The sequence below is a fragment of the Saccopteryx bilineata genome, chromosome 6 (assembly GCF_036850765.1).
Source record: "Saccopteryx bilineata isolate mSacBil1 chromosome 6, mSacBil1_pri_phased_curated, whole genome shotgun sequence".
Lineage (NCBI taxonomy): Eukaryota > Metazoa > Chordata > Mammalia > Chiroptera > Emballonuridae > Saccopteryx > Saccopteryx bilineata.
Window position 1 is genome coordinate 206853564 of NC_089495.1, and position 16913 is coordinate 206870476.

General features: G+C 53.9%; 1 protein-coding gene across 1 annotated transcript in view; it reads left to right on the forward strand.

Annotated features, from left to right (window-relative positions):
• Positions 1-16913, forward strand: part of TGM3 (transglutaminase 3) — a 44163-nt gene that overhangs the window by 12441 nt on the left and 14809 nt on the right. The window contains exons 2-7 of the mRNA XM_066235816.1: positions 249-422; positions 1777-2019; positions 2640-2758; positions 4050-4178; positions 7078-7255; positions 7610-7745. Of these exons, the coding sequence (XP_066091913.1) occupies positions 249-422; positions 1777-2019; positions 2640-2758; positions 4050-4178; positions 7078-7255; positions 7610-7745 (979 nt within the window). The remainder of the gene's footprint in view (positions 1-248; positions 423-1776; positions 2020-2639; positions 2759-4049; positions 4179-7077; positions 7256-7609; positions 7746-16913) is intronic.

The following is a 16913-nucleotide window of genomic DNA, read 5'->3' on the forward strand; positions in this document are numbered from 1 at the left end:
AAGCAGCAGATTGTCCCTAACCCAGACGGAGAGGCCACCCACCCAGAAGAAACAGAAGCCCCAGAGGAAACACAAGACACAAAAACTTATGTCCCGGGAGTCGATTCAGCAGAAAATAAATAGTAATAAAAGTAAAAGAAAAAAAAAAAAAAACAAAATGCTCCCCCTTTGGTGACGTCTACGTTGTCCTCATGTTGCTGTTTTTTTTGCTTCTCGGGATGTAACATCCTCTCTTTTCTGCCTCACAGATTTCAGTCACCACAGTGTCAACTGGCAGACAACTGTCAACCGGCAAGCCCATCACACCGACAAGTACTTCGGCCAGGAGCTCATCTTGCGAAGAGGTCAGGAGTTCACATTCTCGTTGACCTTGAGCCAACCTCTTAAAGCTGGAGAAAGTCTGGAGTTCACAGCCTCCACAGGTACCTACCTGTTTGTCCCTCCCCCCCACACACACACACCGAAGTAGCCCATGGGGCTGGTGACAGTGACACTGGGTCACCGGGCTGTGGGCTCTAGCCCACCTCTCCCACTGACTTGGCCCCACACCTGTGAGTGACCTCGGGCAAGTCTCTGCCTGTCTCTGAACCCAGGAGGCCTTATCTTCCTTGATCACGAGGAATTTGGCAGCCTGACCAGACAGTGGTGCAGTGGATAGAGCATCGGACTGGGATGCCGAGGACCCAGGTTCGAGACCCCAAGGTCGCCAGCTTGAGTGCGGGCTCATCTGGTTTGAGCAAAAGCTCACCAGCTTGGACCCAAGGTCGCTGGCTCGAGCAAGGGGTCACTCGGTCTGCTGTAGCCCCACGGTCAAGGCACATATGAGAAAGCAATCAATGAACAACTGATGATTGATGCTCCTCATCTCTCTCTGTTCCTGTCTGTCTATCTCTATCTATCCCTCTCTCTGACTCTGTCCCTTAAAAAGAAAAAAAGAGGAATTTGGCCAACAAGGTCTCTCCAGTTGCCTCCAGCGCCATCATGGGGTGCTTCCTCAGATGATGCCCCTCCAAGGGCCCCCGGCGATTGTACTGGAATCTGACCTCTCCCCGCCGTCTGCCCAGCCAGTGCTCCCTGGTCTCCCCTGACCGCTGTCTCCTTCCACAGGGCCCTCCCCCTCCGAGTCAGCCAGTGCAGGGCTCCCTGGTCTCCCCTGACTGCTGTCTCCTTCCACAGGGCCCTCCCCCTCTGAGTCAGCCAGTGCAGGGCTCCCTGGTCTCCCCTGACCCCCGTCTCCTTCCACAGGGCCCTCCCTCTCCGAGTCAGCCAGTGCAGGGCTCCCTGGTCTCCCCTGACTGCTGTCTCCTTCCACAGGGCCCTCCCCCTCTGAGTCAGCCAGTGCAGGGCTCCCTGGTCTCCCCTGACCCCCGTCTCCTTCCACAGGGCCCTCCCCCTCCGAGTCAGCCAGTGCAGTGCTCCCTGGTCTCCCCTGACCCCCGTCTCCTTCCACAGGGCCCTCCCCCTCCGAGTCAGCCAGGGCTCCCTGGTCTCCCCTGACCCCCGTCTCCTTCCACAGGGCCCTCCCCCTCCGAGTCAGCCAGGGCTCCCTGGTCTCCCCTGACCCCCGTCTCCTTCCACAGGGCCCTCCCCCTCCGAGTCAGCCAGGGCTCCCTGGTCTCCCCTGACCCCGTCTCCTTCCACAGGGCCCTCCCCCTCCGAGTCAGCCAGTGCAGGGCTCCCTGGTCTCCCCTGACCGCCGTCTCCTTCCACAGGGCCCTCCCCCTCCGAGTCAGCCAGGGCTCCCTGGTCTCCCCTGACCCCCGTCTCCTTCCACAGGGCCCTCCCCCTCCGAGTCTGCCAGGACGAAGGCGGTGTTTTCACTCTCCCACGGGACCAGTGGCAGCAGCTGGTACGCCAGGCTGGTGTCCCAGAGGCACAACTCTCTGGTCATCTCCATGTCCAGCCCGGCCAGCGCCCCCGTGGGGTGGTACACGCTGAACATGCAGGTCTCCTCCTCGGTCCACAGCGCCACTCGGAAACTTGGAACGTTCATCCTGCTCTTTAACCCCTGGCTGCAAGGTGCGCACCTAACCACCTGCCCTCCCCACCAGCGACACAGCCGTGCCCACGGGAAGGGGGGGAGGGGAGCGCGCCCTGCGGGCTCAGGTTTGATTAGGAGAAGTTCGCGGGACGTGGAAAAAAGCATAGGACCTAGAAGTCAGGAGCCCGGGTCTGAGCCCCCTCTCTGCCACTTGACCAGCTACGGGAGCCTGGGCGGTCCCTCTGCCTTTCTGACCCTCGGACTCCTCACCATTGAGTGCACGTCCTCCTGTTGCCTCTGGGGGTGTTACAGGAACCTCGCGATCTTTTACAAAACTGCACAGAACGATGTAATTAATGATAAGGGACAGTGACCGCAGTACAGATTCTGCGACATGCAGATGGCTCTTCTCCCTCCTCAAAGGAGCAAGGACCTCGTTCCTGGGGCTTCCTTCTCAGACTCTCAGCCCATCCCAGCCTCTTTTCCAAACTCAGATGAGTTGGAAGCGTCACAGCCCAAGGCGTCCGTCCTCAGTGGGGGGAGCGGGGAAAGGGTGCAGGTACAAGACGGTCCAGCTCCACGCCAGGAGCCAGGACCGCTGTCTCTGAGTCCTCCGGAGCGTTCTCATCCCCCGACATCTGGCTTCTGTGTCACGCAGCGGACGGCGTCTTTCTGAGTAACCAAGCTGAGAGAGAGGAGTACGTCCTGGAAGATTCCGGCGCCATCTTTGTGGGAAGTGTCAATCGGATTAACATGGTTGGCTGGAACTTCGGACAGGTAAGAGGGTCACGGGGAGGCTGGGGGTCGTGTTCCTGTCACCCAGAGGCTGATCTCACAGCCTGGTGGGAGCTCCCCAAGATGTCTGTTTGCCTGCCCTTCTAGTCATTCATTCGTAAAACATCTGTTGACCACCTACTGTGGAGCAGGCCCTGGCCACACAGGAAACACAGGAGATGAATAAGACGGGTTTCTTGTCTTTGAGAGGCTGACAATCTAGTGGGCAAAACAGACACGTACCTGAATTGATGCAATGAAGCGCTCTTAGGGCCAAACCAATGCGGAGAAGGTCCCAGGAGATACTTTTGGGACAAAGCTACAGTTCCTGCTAATTCAGGCCCTAGAGGATGTGATGAGACCTTCTTCCTGTGTGCATTAAACCTTCCAAGGGTCCTTCCTTTGGAAAGGAAACAGCCAGCGTTGCCGGGTCCGCTCACTCTGAAAAACACTCAGGGACTCCCTCTCCCACTGGCCAGCACGTGAAGGCAGTAGAGTGTGGGAACTCAGCTGGGATGCCTTGGCTATGCAGGGGAGGCAGTGCCGGTCCTGCTGACCTCCAGAGCCCCTTCTCTAGTCAACATTCACTGGAAAGTAGAGAAAGGGGGGTGGGGTGAGGGGGTAAAGACAGAGAACGCCTCTGGGGGTGGAAAGCGGGGTCTCTTTGATGGCACAGTCTGGGCAAGCCTCTCCCGGGAAGGAACTGAAGGAGGCAGGGGAGCTGGCTGGACCCCCTGGGGAAGAGCATCGAATGCAGAAGGAACAGCCCTCGCGAAGTCCCTCAGGCAAGAGAGAGCTTGGCCTTCTCCATTGGAGAATCACTGACCAAAAAAAAAAAAAAAAGTCTTATTTTATGAAGATAGCTCCAAATACCTCTTTTAGCGAGATATTTTATCTTTATTATTACTTCCCCGGGAGTCTGAATAATACATACGCTCAAGGTCAAAGCCAGAGTCAGATGGAACCTTTGAGATGAGCTTGGGCTTATCCCGTGCAGATGGTGACACAGATGGTGACACCGGGGCCCAGACGGGCTAAGTGATCTGCTCCCAAGCTCACACCCGGAGAGGGTCTCGTTCCATTAGCACGGGGTCTCCCCGCGTCACGGGAGCTCTGGGCGGGTTGGCAGGATTCCAGGTGGTCGCTCCTCAGTGGCTCTGAGTGCTGCAGGTCACCGCGTGAGAGGACCTGGGCGGTCGTCATGGTTCCCACCAGCGCAGCCCTCGCACCCTGAATTGGCCAAGGCCTCTCGTCATTTCTCTCCTCGTGACGTTAACGATTCCATTTCGCGCAGTTTGAAGGGGACATTCTGAACATCTGCCTCTCGATCCTGGACAACAGTCTGAATTTCCGCCGGGACCCCAGCACGGACGTGGCCCGCAGAAACGACCCCAAGTACATCGGCCGGGTGCTGAGCGCGATGGTGAGTGAGAAAGAGAAAACAGAAGCCGTAAGAACCAGTTGTTGCCCTAGGAGGTCAAACTCAGCTGTGGGCGGGGCAGGGGCGCTGGCTGCACGTGGCCTCATGGTAGCCTCACAGAATGCGGCCGGGGGCGGGGCGGGGGGCGGGAGGACTGTCACCGACCCCCTTCCGCACCCACGTGGAGCAGGAGGCTCCGCTAAGCTGAAGGACTCGCCTGATGGCACAGAGAGAGGGTGGCGGAAGCTGAGCTGGGACCAGAGCTGCCTGATTCGAAAGCCCTTCTCACACGATAGGAGGACCCGCCCTATTAAATGTCCATCAGGGCTGGGGTGGGGGGGTGGGGGGGTGCACAGCTGAGGCTTGGCTCCATCCTGGGCTTTCTCGGAAAGGACCTATGTTCCTGAATGACCCTGAGGGGGAAGCGACTTTGGTTTAGTTTTTTGTTGTTGTTTTTTCTATTGATGAGAAAAGAAAGAGAGAGAGAGAGAGAGAGAGAGAGAGAGAAGCATCGACCCGTTGCTCCACCTCGTTCCATTTAGTTGTGCACTCACTGGTTGCTTCTCATATGGGCCCTGACTGGGGATCGAACCCGTGACCTCGACACACAGGGACGGTGCTCTGTCCACTGAATCACCCTGCCAGGGCCAAGCTCCTTGGGTTTGACCCTCTCCACAGCCCTGAGCGCTTGAATGTCAGACCAGAAAGGCGGCAGGCCAACCCACTTGTGATCTGCAGGGGGAAACAGGAGCCCCGGGAGCCAGTCACTTGCTCACAGCGCACAGCCTGTGCGTGGAACCAGCACAAGGCCTTGAACTACCCACCCCTGGGCCTTTTCACTTGCCCAGTCTCTCCACGCGAGAGACCTGTCCCCTTACACACACACACACACACACACACACACGGATCTTGGGGGAACCTCTCTTCACTCCGTGTATACAGAACGCGTCCATCAGAAAGCGTCCCAGTCAGGATCAGCCTGTGTAAGAGTTACAAATTAAAAAGCAAAAAGCCGGAGCCTTCTTGGTCTTTAATCCTCTGACACTAAGTAATTACCCCCAGAGATGTCTTGAACTTCTTGTTTAATGGATGAGGCATGTCCCAATCTCTTTACTTCTGAATTGGAGACTATCCAAGCTAACAAGCTAATTACACAGTTAGAAAAAATATCTGAGCCACCTCCTGACGGGTTGATACATATCTGGGGAAGGGGGAGGGGGAGGTAATCCAAGAGGGCTTCCTGTAAGAGTGGAGCCTTAAACCTGAAGAACCATGCAGGAAAGGAGTGGGGAGGCCCAGGGAACGTGGAAGCAACCAAGGCGATGATGGGTGGGGACCAGGGTGGGCGGGGAGAGGTACAGAGAGGAAGAAGTGAGGCCTGGGCCGAACCTGGAAAGCCAAGTGGCCCAGGAAGGGTGGGACTTAAGCCAAAGCCGAGGTTAAAGGGAGCTGGCCGGTGAGTGATCGATCGGGGTGACTTGGGGAGCTGAGCCTCCCTGGCCCAGGCGAGGGTGGGCGAGGCCTGCCAGTCAGCTCCCAGCAGCTGCTGACTCACTTTCACCCTTGAGTCAAACCACTTTATTCCGGTGCCAATTTCCTCAGCCCGGCCTCCCTGCTGCTCTTCCCCAGACCTCCTGGCTGGGCTGGGCCAGGCCATTGAGTTAATTACGGGCTGTGCAGGGCTTTGAAATGCTCTGCTTCCAGCCAGAGAGGACCCTGCTGCCGACACACACGGCAGGACAAGGTGTGCCTCTAAAAGACCATGTCACTCGGGTCTCTCACTCCTTACTTGTAAGAGAAGAATGCCTTACACCAGGGGTCCCCAAACTACGGCCCCCTGAGGCCATTTATCCCGTCTCACTTCCAGAAGGAGCACTTCTTTCATTGGTGGTCAGTGAGAGGAGCATAGTTCCCATTGAAATACTGGTCAGTTTGTTTATTTAAATTTACTTGTTCTTTATTTTAAATATTGTATTTGTTCCCGTTTTGTTTTTTTACTTTAAAATAAGATATGTGCAGTGTGCATAGGGATTTGTTCATAGTTTTTTTTATAGTCCGGCCCTCCAACAGTCTGAGGGACAGTGAACTGGCCCCCTGTGTAAAAAGTTTGAGGACCCCTGCCTTACACTGAATGAATGAATAGCAATATTCCATCTTCATTCCTTCCAAGAAGAAGTTAGTTGCTAAAGCTCTAAAGTTAGCCGGCCCCCGCCGCACTTCCAGAAGGGGCACCTCTTTCATTGGTGGTCAGTGAGAGGAGCATAGTTCCCATTGAAATACTGGTCAGTTTATTGATTTAAATTTACTTGTTCTTTATTTTAAATATTGTATTTGTTCCCGTTTTGTTTTTCTACTTTAAAATAAGATATGTGCAGTGTGCATAGGGATTTGTTCATAGTTTTTTTTATAGTCCGGCCCTCCAACGGTCTGAGGGACAGTGAACTGGCCCCCTGTGTAAAAAGTTTGGGGACCCCTGCTCTAAAGCGACCTTTGACAAGACCAGTACAAGGAAGGAGAGTTTCAAACCTTGGACCTCCCCACCCTCCAGTCAGGCAGCAGCGACGGCAGCCTGTGGGTTGTGGCGAGACACCTGCAGGCTGGGGCCCGGACCCCACTTAGCCACTGACAAGCCGTGAACCTCAGTGCCCTCCCCCGTGAGCCCGCCCCACGCGATTGGTTCTGGGTTTTAGGGGCGATCAAACACCGCTCGCTGAGCGAAGCACTCTGAAGTGCATTGTCACTCGGGACCCCTGAAGGAGCAGGATTACAACCTTCATTCCCATGTCACCTAGAAAGACAGGGAACCCCCACCCCTCCCTCCCTCTTCCCCTCACCTGCTCCCCTGACTCTGCCTGTCGCTCTCGTTTCATTTAAGATTGCTTTGTTTTGTTTACCTGCCCAGATCAACGGCAACGATGACAGTGGCGTGCTCTCCGGGAACTGGAGTGGCAACTACACGGGGGGCCTGGACCCCAGGAACTGGAACGGCAGCGTGGAGATCCTGAAGGAATGGAAGAGGTCGGGCTTCCAGCCCGTCCGCTACGGCCAGTGCTGGGTCTTCGGCGGGACCCTCAACACAGGTACCCCGGGTGGGACTCGCCTTCGCCGGGGGTCAGCGGGCAGTCGCAAGGTGCTCCCCCGTGGGGGTCAGCAGGCAGCCGTGGGTGCTCCGGGGGGGGGGGTCGGCCGGCAGTGCGGGGTGCTCCCCCAGGGGGGTCGGCGACCAGCCTCGGGGTGCTCGGGGGGGGTCGGCCGGCAGTGCGGGGTGCTCCCCCAGGGGGGTCGGCAACCAACCTCGGGGTGCTCGGGGGGGGGTTGGCAGGCAGCCACGGGTGCTCCCGGGGGGGTCGGCGGGCAGCGCGGGGTGCTCCCGTGGGGGTCGTCCCCACTGCCACCCGCCCGCAGCCTCAGACCGGCCGCCCCTCCACTTGCAGTGCTGCGGGCTCTCGGCATTCCCGCCCGGGTGATCACCAACTTCAACTCAGCTCACGACACAGACAGAAACCTCAGCGTGGACGTGTTCTACGACCCCCAGGGGAACCCCCTGGACAAAAGCAGTGACAGTATCTGGTGAGTGTCTGACCCGTTCTGAGCGCCGGTGCGGAGCGAGCGGCTTCTTGCTCTCTCCCCGGCCCCTGGGACCCGGCTCCAAACGGGAGCTGGGGGGTTTGTCTGTGCAAACCCTCTGTATCCGAAAGGAAGTGTTAGAACCGTCCTGTCCCCTGTAGGCAGTCCATGTGGGGACAGGTAACACGTCCGTGCGTGGTTTAGAGTAGAAATGCTGATGGTGCCGCTTACACACCTAGGAAGACCCCAGACAAGTCTTGTCGGCGCTCTGCAAACTCTGACCCAGCTCCGTCTGAGACCGGCTCACACCCACCCTGCAGGATAGCAGACCGGGCTCAGGGGCTCAGCAGAGCGGCCCTCAGTGATAGGGTCCGTCAGACCAGTGCTACTCCAGAACACACGCATGGAAGCTATTGATTTTCCAGTAATAAGGATCCATTTGTCTCACTTTACACAACCCATATAGCTCATAAACTTTCTTAAAAAAAAAAAAAAGAAGTGACCCATTTTCTCTTGTGCATGTATACATTTCACGCATCTTGGTGGATAGAATGGAAAGTTAGTTTATTCTAGTTTCCAACCGTAAAATGCAAAGCTTTATACGTATACCAGTATATGTATTTCTAACCGTAAACAGGCCATAGTAGGCACATGTCTGCACACATATGTCATGTGTAATACACGCGACCCGGAAGTAAGTTACATAAAACTTATATACATGTATCTATAACTTCATATAGCAGGATATCCACATAAAATAGACTGTTCGAGGTTATACCATGCGCCAAATTATTATTAGATGGCAACTTAAAATAATTATGTCTATATCTGTACGTCCACATAGATATCTGTGTGTCTATACAGAAAGTATGTACATAAGTCAGTAGTCCATGGCTTTATGCCATTTCAAAGGGTGCGCGCACACACACACACTCATACACACTCACACACACTCATACACTCACACACTCATTCACACACACACACATTCACATACTCATACTCACACTCACACACACTCATACACTCATACACACTCACTCACACACACTCACACACTCACTCACACTCTCACATACTCACACACACTCACACACACTCATACACACTCACACACTCATTCACACTCACACACATACTCCCACTCCCACACACTCATTCACACACACACTCCCACTCCCACACACTCACACACTCCCACACTCATACACTCACACACACTCATACACACTCACACTCACACTCTCACATACACACTCACACACACTCACACTCACACACACACTCACAGGCATAAATAAGGTACTATAACCTGATAGCAGATGCTGTCTCATTGCCAGATGTTCCACGTTGTAGTAAAAAAAAAAAAAAAAAATCCTTCATGGCTTATTATTCCCAGAATAAGTAGGCCCAACTTTCCCTAAAGGTGCTTAGTGTAACTAACAGGATCAAGTCGAAGGAAAATAAAAATTAACGGCAACAGCTGTGAAACGGCCTCCGTGCTCCAACAGGGAAGTGCGGGTGTGAGCAGCCCCTCCCTCCCCTGCGCAGGCGAGTGTGGCTCCTGTCACTCGCCCGTGGTCGCGTGTATTCACGGGGGAGGGGGGACACACGGACAAGCTCCTTTCAGGATGTTCTCTCTCGATCTGCACACACACAGCCTCCTCTCCCCCCGACACTCCTACGCGTGGCGAGGTCTTCTTTTCCTTCTTCTCTGAGAAGAGCATGTTTTTTTCTTCTCTTCTCCCTGGTTCTTTGTTTTGTGGCTTGATCCAAAACCCCACTGCGAGCGGTTCCGGTGGTTGGGGCAGTGCCCGTCTGGCCTTGGTGTCCTTCACTAAAGGAGAGGATGGGTCCGGCCAAGGTGACCGATGTGGTGGGCGTGGGGGTGGGGGCAGGGCTCCCTTTAGGCATCGCCCTTCCTTCGGCGATTCTCCTGCACGGTAGGAACTGCAGAGAGACCAGGAGGCTCTTAAGACTCCGGGGTAGGAACTGCAGAGAGACCAGGAGGCTCTTAAGACTCCGGCCCTCTGCTGAAAGCGTTGCCGGGGCTATCAGGGAGCAGGGCGTGGGGAAGCCATCCGTAGAGGCTGATTAAGGAGGGACGTGTGTGTGTGTGTGTGTGTGTGTGTGTGTGTGTGGCACCGGCGCGTGACTCAGATGCAGCGACATGTCGGGGAGGGGTCGTCAAGAAAGGCTTCCTGGAAGCAGGAGGACGGGGCTTCTCCGATGAACCTGGAGTTAGAGCCCAAGCTCTAGACCCCTTGGTTACTGGTTGTGCTGCCACCTCATGTTAGCTTCATAATTCACTCCAAATGTAACCACGTGGGGCAGGGGCAGCCCCCGGAGAGTCCAGGGCGTGTCTCTCTCTCTCTCTCTCTCTCTCTCTCTCCTCCTCCTCTCTCTCCCTCTCTCTCTCTCTCATTAGAGGGTGTCAGACCCCGAAGCTCTGTCTTCTGCCTCCAGTCTCATCACCCTTCACCTTCCCAGGACCCACCAGCCTTTTCCAAACCTCCCTCAGAGAGCAGTGGTCACTGATGACCCTCCGACCCCTTTCCCTGCCTGCTGACCGTGGCTGGGGAGCCAGCAGGGGACCATCTGAGGACAGGGAGTCCCGAGTCCCTGCTCTGGGACTTAGGGAAGCCACCCCCTCTTTCTGGCCCCGAGCTCCTCCACCCATGAGCCGTAAGGGCTGGCCTAGGACGAGACGTCCGCTTGAGTTCCCCACCAGCTTTAATCTTTTTGATTCTCTGCCACTGCAGCTCAGCCCACATTTTGGATGAGCACTACCCCTCCCAAGGGGGCTCTCCCCTCCCCCCTGCAGGGATCCCACCCAGGGTGGGGGCATCACGAGTCATTTTCTGCTTGGAGTGACATTACTACTAACCTGTTATTATAAGGACTCTTTGGGCTTGGACAGAAACCTTCCAGCTGCATCTCCGTAGGTTGCAAATGGTGAAAAGCTTTTAGAGAGTTGTCTAGAAGATTCTCCCAAAGTATTAGAGTGGAAGGGTCAAGTGAGGTCAAGCATCTGAAAGTGCCTAATAATAACAACAACCGCAGCTAATAATCCATTGAGCAATCGCGCCCTGTGCCAGGTCCTCGGAGTTGCTCCTCGGAAATGATGAGGCAGGCACCCCAGTTGTGATCCTCCCCACTTTGCAGTTGAGAAAGCCACGGCATGGGTCATCGACCCCAGGGCGTGGGACTCAACGGTGGAGCAACCGGGCTTTGAACCCAGGCAGCTTTGTAGAAACTCCGGAGTGCCAGGGAGATGCCAAGCAGGGGATATTTTTTTTGTTTTATTGTTACTCCTCTGACTGGTGTGTGAGGAGTCAGAGGGGTTGGCTGGAGGCCAGCCAGGGCTCTGATGGGACCGGGGGCTGCCCAACCCCTCCAGATGGAGAAGCTGTGTTCTCAGGTTCCTGCTCAGGCGGCCAACGCCACTCCTCAGGGAGACTCAACCCGGTCGTCTGGGGGGGGGGGAGGCTCAGTGAAGGAAGATGACTTCCCCCCCCCAAAGTCAGACCGTGAATTAGTGTCCAAGGGGAGAAGTAGAACAAGGGGACACTCCCAAGTCCAGGAGCATCAGGACGGGAGGGGACCTTCAGAGAGGGACCCGCTCACTCTCTCGATGCGAGCCCACAGGCCGGCCGAGGAGGAAGGGTGAGCAGCCGGAACCGGGCAAGCTCTCTAAATCGGGGCGTGCTGGCTCCCCGTGAGGTCTCTAACTGGTCTGTGCCCCCTTTGCAAAATGAAGGGCTCGATGAGGGGGACCTCGGCCGCTTCTTCTACATCTGTCTTTACGTCACGTCCTCCCAAGTGAGTCCACTCCTCACAGTGGTTCGGTGGAAGGGGCACAGGTCCTGGCGCCCTCGCGGCTGGAGGGTGCGGACGCTTTGTAGGGAGTTGTTATTGTTGTTGTTTGGATGGCTTCACTTCTAGGGGTTCCCGCTCTGGACCCCCGACCAGGGGGCCCGTGGGGAGGGTCGCTGGGGCCTGCCCAGCAACCCCGTGATCTGGAAGGGCTTGGCCAAGGAGCTCTTCCCGTCGACATGGCGGGCCTGTGCTCTTCGTGCGTCTGACTTGGTTCCCCGGTTTCTGGAGCCTCGGACCCGACTCTGCCTGTCGACTCCGTGGAGCGAGCGAGCTCTGAGGCGGAAGGCTCGTGGGACCGCCCCGCCCTGTCTCCGGGGAGGCGGCACCCGCCAGTTCTTCAGAAGAGCTGTAGGCACCCCACCCCTCAGCCCAGCCCCGGGCTCCTGATGCAATCTCTCCAGGGCCACGGTCACAGCCACGGCCACGCCACTCAACCTCCACCAGGACGTAGCCAGCCTGCCATGGTCCCAGAACACCCCGCTCAGCTCTGCAGCCAGGAGACCGAGGCTCCCAGAGTGGCCCAGGCGTGGAGTCCTTCGGTTCAGAACACACGGTTCAGTGTGGACTGGGTGTGCCAGGCTCTGCGCTGGGCACTGGGCACGGAGGGCAGTGAGATACGGGGACAGCCCTGGAGGTGTTCCTGGCTGCATGAGACGGGCGATCGTGGAGTTTAGAAGTCCAAGAGTTTTTATTCTGCGCATGAGCCAGAGATAGCACGGAGGTCTGGTTGGCATGTTCTAGGCCTGTCAGGAAAAAAGAGAGTTTGGGGAGGAAGCTAGAATCTGCGTTCGGAAGGACAAAGCTTCGGAACTTACTGGTGGAAAGGGGAGCGGAGTGGGGGTCACTTTCCAGCCCAGCTCTCCTGACCCCGATTCACATACAGGCGTCCCTGGAGTGGCTGTCTCCAGGGCGGCTGGTCGATAGACTGGGAAGATTTCATTAGCACTGCCGGGTGCAGGGAGGTAGGAGACCCAGCCAGGTCTCTTTGACCAAGCGCCTGGGTCAGTCTGACACCTACCACCTGTTGGTATCCTGAGCTCCTGCTGCTCAAACCCTCAGTGAGGCAGAAACGGAGGCCAAGTCCCCCCCGAGTGTGACACACGGGAGGAACAGACCCGGACTCCCGTGGCACAGCAGTGCCCGCGGGCATGTGCTAGGCGCATATATTTCAAAGCAAGTGTGAGGAAGGTGCTGGCTCCTGGGTGACGGAGGAGCCAGGGTGTGTCTGTTATCTGCTCTGCCTCAGATTCTCACCTTGCAAATAAGTATTAAAACAGCTATGTACCAATTTTTTTTTTCTTTTCTTTTACCAACCCGCCCGTCCCCCAGGGTTCTCTGCCAGGAAGAAAATGGACTTGAAACACAGTTTTAAATCACGTGTTTCTGACCGGACATTATGTGATGAGCCTGTTCCCTCTGTCATTATGTCATCTGCAAAAATAAGATTTAAATATATCCTATTCCATTGGGCGGTCAAGCTGTAGCTCTTTTCCTGCTGTGACCTTGTCCCTTTCCCTCCTGCTGTGAATAACATGGTGGTGAGCATCCTTATGTGTACACCTTGACCAGTCTCATAAGAAAAAATCTTCTAGACATGGAATGCCCTGGGTTCAAGGGAATGAACGTTTTAAAGGCATCTCACATCTGTGGAAGGATTGTATTGTAGTAGCCGTGTTTCGTTCTAGTAGTGACTAAGGGCGTTCTTTCTGCCCCTTCATACCATTGGTTGAATATTATTATTTTTAAATACCTGTCTGTTTGCCTCTGGTGGCCTTATCCCTTTCTGCCTTGTCTTAGAAGTGATCGTTTCGTTCCCTGTTCCCTGAAGGAAGGAGCAGGGTCATGCGGCCTCTGATAAGTAGGTCAGGAGCAATTGCTAACTTGCTGACCGCGGCGTGGTGAAGGGCAGCCTCGTGCACCTGTGCCCACCCCCACCGCCTCGTGCACCTGTGCCCACCCCCACCCCCGGCCCCACAGGGAGCCTCGCACGACCTGCAAAACGAAAACAATTCTTTTTCCTGATTTAAAAGAAGATGAATACAGATAACGAAATAAGAGTCGTTAGTCATCGAACTACCCCAAAGAAAAATGCTGATAGCATGGGCGATCGATCGCTCCTTCTAGACGTTTCATTCTGTTTATATCCGCCCACCTTAGATGTCTGTGTGTTGTTGAGTTTTAATTAGCCCAATAGGGTTGAGGTGAATAGTCTGTTTTATAATTTTTTTATATTCTTCTACATTAAAAAGAAAGTAGAGAGACGGTGTAGGCTGGTGGTTTCAGGCGTGGACGCTGCGGCCCTTCTGCCTGGATTGAGATCCCACTCTGCCAAGTTACTCGCTGGGAGACTTTAACAAGTCACTTGTCGACCCTGGGCCCGTTTTTGGAACCGTCGACTCAGGGTAGTAATTATTCCCATCCTAGCGAGCGCTGTGAAGATTAAATGAGTCGGTACAGAGAGCAGTTAGAACGCTTGATCACGTTCTATATGGACGCGCGCTGGAGTAGCGACTCGTGTTTACACAATATGCACATTTTCAAACATTCACTTATTTTGTAATTTATAGAACGAGGAAGTAATAAGTGATTTTCGTTTTAGAAACCGAAAGCATTACCAAAACAGATAACAGAAGACCTCGTTCAACATGCACTCCCAATCTGTGCGTTTATAGACGCAACACAGACGCCAAACCGTTATCTAAGCCGCGGTCCTCGAAGAGGATAGAGTTACCGGGGACTAGCTCTCGCCGGTGTTTCTTAATGTGTGATTTTCTGAATCCAAATGGGTTCGTCATATCTGCATCTGTCTTTAGAAACCTGCATGTATCCACTGTGACCTACGTGATACTTTGTGGCTTGCGTTTCTCCCCCGAGGATGTGATTTATCAGACAGCGTCCCCCGTAAGGGCGAGCGAGACTCAGCTCACTCTTTTGGGGCAGCAGCCTGATCTCCGGTTGCATGGCTGTGCCACAGTGTATCCGAGCGTTACAGCCCTTCCTGATGAACTTTTCCTCCATGGTTTTTTGCGGCCTGATCGCCGGTTGCATGGCTGTGCTACAATGTATCCGAGCATTATACCCCTTCCTGATGAACTTCTCCTCCATGATTTTTTGCGGCCTGATCGCAGGTTGCATGGCTGTGCCTGCCACAATGTATCCGAGCGTTACAGCCCTTCCTGATGAACTTTTCCTCCATGGTTTTTTGTGGCCTGATCGCCGGTTGCATGGCTGTGCTACAATGTATCCGAGCATTATACCCCTTCCTGATGAACTTCTCCTCCATGATTTTTTGCGGCCTGATCGCAGGTTGCATGGCTGTGCCTGCCACAATGTATCCGAGCGTTACAGCCCTTCCTGATGAACTTTTCCTCCATGGTTTTTTGCGGCCTGATCGCCGGTTGCATGGCTGTGCCACAGTGTATCCGAGCGTTACAGCCCTTCCTGATGAACTTTTCCTCCGTGATTTTTTGCTATTACACCCAAGGCACTCACGAGAGACTTGAGTTACCAGGAGAAATCCTCAGAAGTGAAATTGCCGGCTCGTCGACTCAACAGACTTTTAAATGTCTTTCGTAACTCTTCGCCAGAAATGCCAGACGCAGTTTAAACTCCCACCAGAGGCGTAAGTCAGGGCTGGTTTCCCCACACCTGGACAGAGCATCACAGAACAGTGTGTACCATCCTACGCCTTCATCTTTGTTACCCCGACAGGGGCAGTGGTGTCTCTTTGTCATTTCAACTTTCTGTGAACAGTCGTGAGGTTAGAACTATTTTCACCTGTTCAGTGATCGTTGGTCTTGCTTATGAAAACTGCCTGCTCGTTGGCCCTGATTGGCATGTTTGATTCTTTTTGTATTCTGTGTACGTTTCTTGTTGATTGGTAAGTGCTTTATAATCCTAATATTAGAGTAAGTATCTACCATCTATGTTGCAAGTATTTTCCCCCACGTCATTGGCTTTTTTTCTCAGTTGTTTTCTCTCTCTTCTTCCGATCGAATAACTTCTACCAATCTATCTCCAAGTATACTGGCTCTTCCTCCATCCTCTCTGTTCTGCTGCTGATAAGCTCATCCGTGGAATTATTTAATTTCAGACATTGGTCTTTTTTTCCAGTTAAAATTTTTCATTTGGCTTCCCTTTTTTATAGTTTCTATGTTTCTGCTAAGAACTCCCTTCTTTTATGTGTTATGAGCATATATACTTTTTTTATTTTGTTGAATATATATATATATATATATATATATATATACACACACACACACATGGGCTGTTTTAAAGTCCTTGTTCAATAATTCCAACATCTGGATGATCTAAGGATTAGTCACTGTGAATTGCCTTTTCCCTTGAAGGTTAGTCATGTGTTTCTGGTTCTTCATATCTTGAGTAATTTGGGCTTGCATGCTGGACATTGGGTAGTGGCCTGGATTCTGACATTCCGTCCTAGCCGTCCACCTGGGTGAGACTCACGCGGCACACTCGGTCTCCCCTGTGGCGGGCAGTGAGCCAGGTCTCAGGGCACGTCTGTCAGTCTTCAGCTGGACCGCGTGTCAGCGGCCTCATACCTGCTCCGTTAGGAAACTGATTCCAGACACTTGGGCAGAGTTTACATATAAATTAGGATTTCCCTTTCTCCGCTTCTTTCCTTTCTAAGACTTCCCTCCCTCCCCCTCTCTAGTGACTGGGGCTTACTCAGGCTGCTGGAGTTCTCACTGCCCTGCGCTGGACCCCAACTGCAGCCTAGCCTTAGGGCAAAGTCACCAAAAATGCAGCCTGCTCGTGTTACCCCCTTCCTCCGAGTTTCAGCTGCCTTCCAAGGACCTCCCACTTTGTTCACGCTAGGAATGTCGTCTTGTGCATTTTTACAGTTTATTGTTACCTGTAGAGGGGAGTCTCCGCTATGAACTTACTCTGTACGTTGGGAGCAGCATCACAGTTTGTTTGTTTGTTAGGCATATACCGGTTTCATATTTTTATGTAGTCGAATAGATCAGTCTTTTCCTTTATGGCTTCTGAAGTTGGTTCTCTGCTTAAAACGATCTTCTCCACCTTGCAAGTATAAAAAAAAAAAAGAAATTGTTTTCTCAAGTTGGCTAGAACCTGGATTTATTTTAGACATATTTTCTTCTAGTAAGTTGAACCTCAGACTGCCAAAGCCAAGGACAGTGTCCTTGCCGTGGGACTGCGGGGGGGGAGAGGCAGAATCGAGGATGAATAAGACTTTGGCTAATTGGCTGTTCCTGGTGAGGGAGGGGACCAGCGACTGAGACGTATCCCCTCAGGAGACAAGGGGTG